Below are 3,576 nucleotides of genomic sequence, written 5' to 3' on the forward strand. Positions count from 1 at the left end.
CTTGTTTTTTTTATGATAATACATTGATCAAGCAGTGTACTTATATATTGATAAACAGCGTGGTAGGAAACCTCATTTTAAAGGATGAAGGAAAAACTCGCACGTGTCTATTTTTTCCTACTGGCGATTTGGTTTGAACATGTAAAGCAGAGACATTAAATATGAAGAAAGAAAAAAATATTAAGGACAAAAAGCAAACTTTAAAGTTTTAAAGATATCTCTTCTCTCTCTCTCTCTCTCTCTCTCTCTCTCTCTCTCTCTCTCTCAGTTTAGAAATGGGCTGGTTCTCTCGGTGATGTCACCTCGCTCCTGTGTGGACATTTATTCCACACAGTGTGCATCTCCCGTTCGTCTCCATAGAGAAGCGGTTCACCCTAACGCAACTAGCATTACGCATGACATGGATGCCGCAGGAGCGAGTTTATTCTCGGAGTCTTTGCGGATTGTGAACTCTGCTCCTCTCGCAGTTTTCTCACACAGTCGACATCTGATGTGCGTGTCGGATCTCCCCAAAGGACGTGTGTTAAACAGTTTGCTGTTTCAGGAGATCACGTCTGCAGCCCCCGTGTCTTATGTGGGCTGCACTCGATAGTGACCCGGAGCTTTACGCGCAGCCGATCCCCATGCTTTAGCAACACAGCTCAGCGCACTCAACCTTAGATGTTTCGAAAAAGAACAGGGTGAAATAACAAAGATGATACAAACGGACATTTTGCAGACAGAATGGATTTAACCCAGCTAAGCCTCTTGTTGGGAAATGTTTCCAACGTTGAAAACACCACCGACGCACCGTTCGCTCTGCCACACACAGAGGCAGCCACCGCACTCATCATCCTCGTGGTTACAGTGATCATTTCGGTCACAATTGTTGGTAATGTGTTGGTGATTGTAGCGGTTCTTACTAGCAGGGCTCTCCGTGCCCCTCAGAACCTTTTCCTGGTCTCTCTTGCATCGGCGGACATCCTGGTGGCCACACTAGTGATCCCCTTCTCCCTCGTCAACGAGGTAATGGGCTACTGGTACTTTGGAAGTACTTGGTGCGCCTTCTATCTCGCTCTGGATGTGTTGTTCTGCACCTCATCCATCGTTCACCTGTGCGCCATCAGCCTGGACCGATACTGGTCAGTAACAAAGGCGGTTAGCTACAACCTGAAACGGACACCTAAGCGCATCAAGTCCATGATTGCTGTAGTGTGGATAATATCTGCTATCATCTCCTTCCCTCCTCTCCTCATGACCAAACACGATGAACGGGAGTGTCTGCTAAATGATGAAACCTGGTACATCCTCTCATCCTGCCTGGTCTCCTTTTTCGCTCCCGGTCTCATTATGATTCTGGTATATTGTAAAATTTATAAAGTTGCCAAGCAGCGCTCCTCCACCGTGTTCGTGGCTAAGAATGGCCTGGAGAGGCAGCCCTCTCAGTCAGAGACCTGTTTTGTCAGGAAGGACCGGTTCGAAATGGAGAGCCCTAGCAGTCAAAGCTCCGGCAGCCATCCGCAAAAGCAAGGGGAGCTGGACGACATCGACCTGGAGGAGAGCTGCTGTGCATCGGATACGAAACCCCGACACCATCGCTTCACCAAGCGAAGGAAAGTAGAGGGATCGGACAGTTGTCCACCCCAGAACTGCCGACTTTCCTGGGCTTCAGCCCGGGCGTTACAACTTTACCCGGAGCAGAAGAACCCAGCTGGGCGACAACAGCTGGCCGCAGCCAACAAGACCAAAGTGGCCCAGATGCGGGAGAAGCGCTTCACCTTCGTCTTGGCGGTAGTGATGGGGGTGTTTGTGCTCTGCTGGTTCCCCTTCTTCTTTACTTACAGCCTGCATGCTATCTGCAGAGAGAGCTGCTACATCCCCGCCGCACTTTTCAACCTTTTCTTTTGGATTGGCTACTGCAACAGTTCTGTGAACCCCATAATCTACACCATTTTCAACAGGGATTTCAGAAAAGCTTTTAAGAAAATCATATGCAGGACATCAAAACGCACATGAAAGGTTGAAAATTTTTTTTCTGGCTCTCAGAAACATTGGGAAGAAATCATAGTATTATAACTTATTGATCTTGGCTGACTATTCTGCTACTCCATCATTTAAATGTAATGTTTAGCATATTAAAAATATCCAGTGTTGTGTACACATTAAATTGTCTATAATTGAAATAAATCATTATATATACTTGACCATTCCTGCAGCAAGCTCAGATATTTCAGGGCAAGGGGAAGTCATGGTCACGTCTGTTGCTGGACTCTGAGTGTTGGCAGCTGGTCACTGTGGGTGCCGAGATAAATAGAAGATTAATCTCCAGCATGGAGATTTTGACTTTTTTTGTGATATTGAAGAGGAAAAAAAGTGCTGAATTCTGCATGGATGAAATGTTTGGCATTATTTCAGGTAATTCGTGTAGCTTTCTGTGCTTGCTGCAGTTAAAGGTACAGCAAGGTTATCAGCTGTTTCTTATCAGTGAACCCCTAAACTTATGTAAGAGTGTAATCTCACACCTCCGCCATGCTATCACACCACCTCAGGACCAGAACAATGGCCGAGCTGAGGCCTGCATTTGCAGAATTGATTGCACACGTCTCTGTATTTCATTTCCCTGCAACTGCTTAACATTTTGTCATTAAATATTTTAAGATGCTGTTAAACATGCAGTGCCAACTTACTATACATATCGTTTTTAAGTCTTAGACAAAAGCCTCCTGATGGATTTGACATATTCTTGAATAAACAGAAGAAGAACACTCAAAATAACAAAAGTAAAAACATTTCTGATAAGATCTCAGGACTGGTTTAATCCACTGTGAGCTCTCTTTGGTTAAAAAAAGAGTTTAATATCTATAAGTCAGGCCTCACACTGTGATGCTAAGCTTTATAAAGCTGTTAGATTACCACTTTCTTAATATAGTGAAAAATCTGCAGAAGAAATCATTCATAAGGGACAATTCTTCAGTATGTGATTAAAAAATGATTAATGCATTGGTACAACTCGCATACATAGGATGGGAGTGTTATTAGAAGACTGTATTTGAACTTCCCAATACTGTTTTCCATACAACATCAGACTGTGGTCGGTTGTTGATGCATGTGGGATACAACGTGTATGTCATACGGTGAATATATCATGAAGGACCGCGCTGAGTATAAATACACTATTTATATCCTCTTAGGAATGTCTTCAAAGCACTCCTACTGCTCACTGGCCCCTCGCCAAAGATAATCACCCTGTCTGAGGGATGTCATGCTGAAAAAGAGAAAAAAAAATGAAAGCAGTTTTTGTGAAGTATGCTCACATTCACAAGGGTATTGTTAAAATACTGTCAGGAGAAACAAGGGTGAAGATGGCTGCATATTTTCTTTTCTTTTAATGTGAAATACCATTTTATTTATGAAGGGAATCAGAAAGTCCGAGAGGAGTGTTGTTAGCGCGAGGAAACTTTATCTCAGAGGGATTCACAAACTCTCGAAAGAAATTAAACGTCTGGGTCAAGTCGCACTTGTAAGAGTCGGTGTAATTAGCTTTGTTCCTTCATCACATTTAGCAGGATGGGATTGATGCTTATTTATCTGTGACTT

General features: G+C 43.6%; 1 protein-coding gene across 1 annotated transcript; it reads left to right on the forward strand.

Moving 5' to 3' along the window:
* The first annotated feature begins 347 nt into the window (after positions 1-347).
* adra2db (adrenergic, alpha-2D-, receptor b) lies at positions 348-2,634 on the forward strand. The gene has a single exon (XM_082548863.1). The coding sequence runs from the start codon at positions 724-726 to the stop codon at positions 1,993-1,995; it is 1,272 nt and encodes a 423-aa protein (XP_082404989.1). The 5' UTR covers positions 348-723; the 3' UTR covers positions 1,996-2,634.
* Positions 2,635-3,576: the final 942 nt, after the last annotated feature.

The sequence above is a fragment of the Aulonocara stuartgranti genome (assembly GCF_965226115.1).
Source record: "Aulonocara stuartgranti genome assembly, chromosome: 2".
NCBI classification, from domain to species: Eukaryota; Metazoa; Chordata; class Actinopteri; order Cichliformes; family Cichlidae; genus Aulonocara; species Aulonocara stuartgranti.

Excerpts from the sequence above, each read along its gene's own strand:
- adra2db (XM_082548863.1), top strand. The coding sequence starts at position 724 with ATGGATTTAACCCAGCTAAGCCTCTTGTTGGGAAATGTTTCCAACGTT.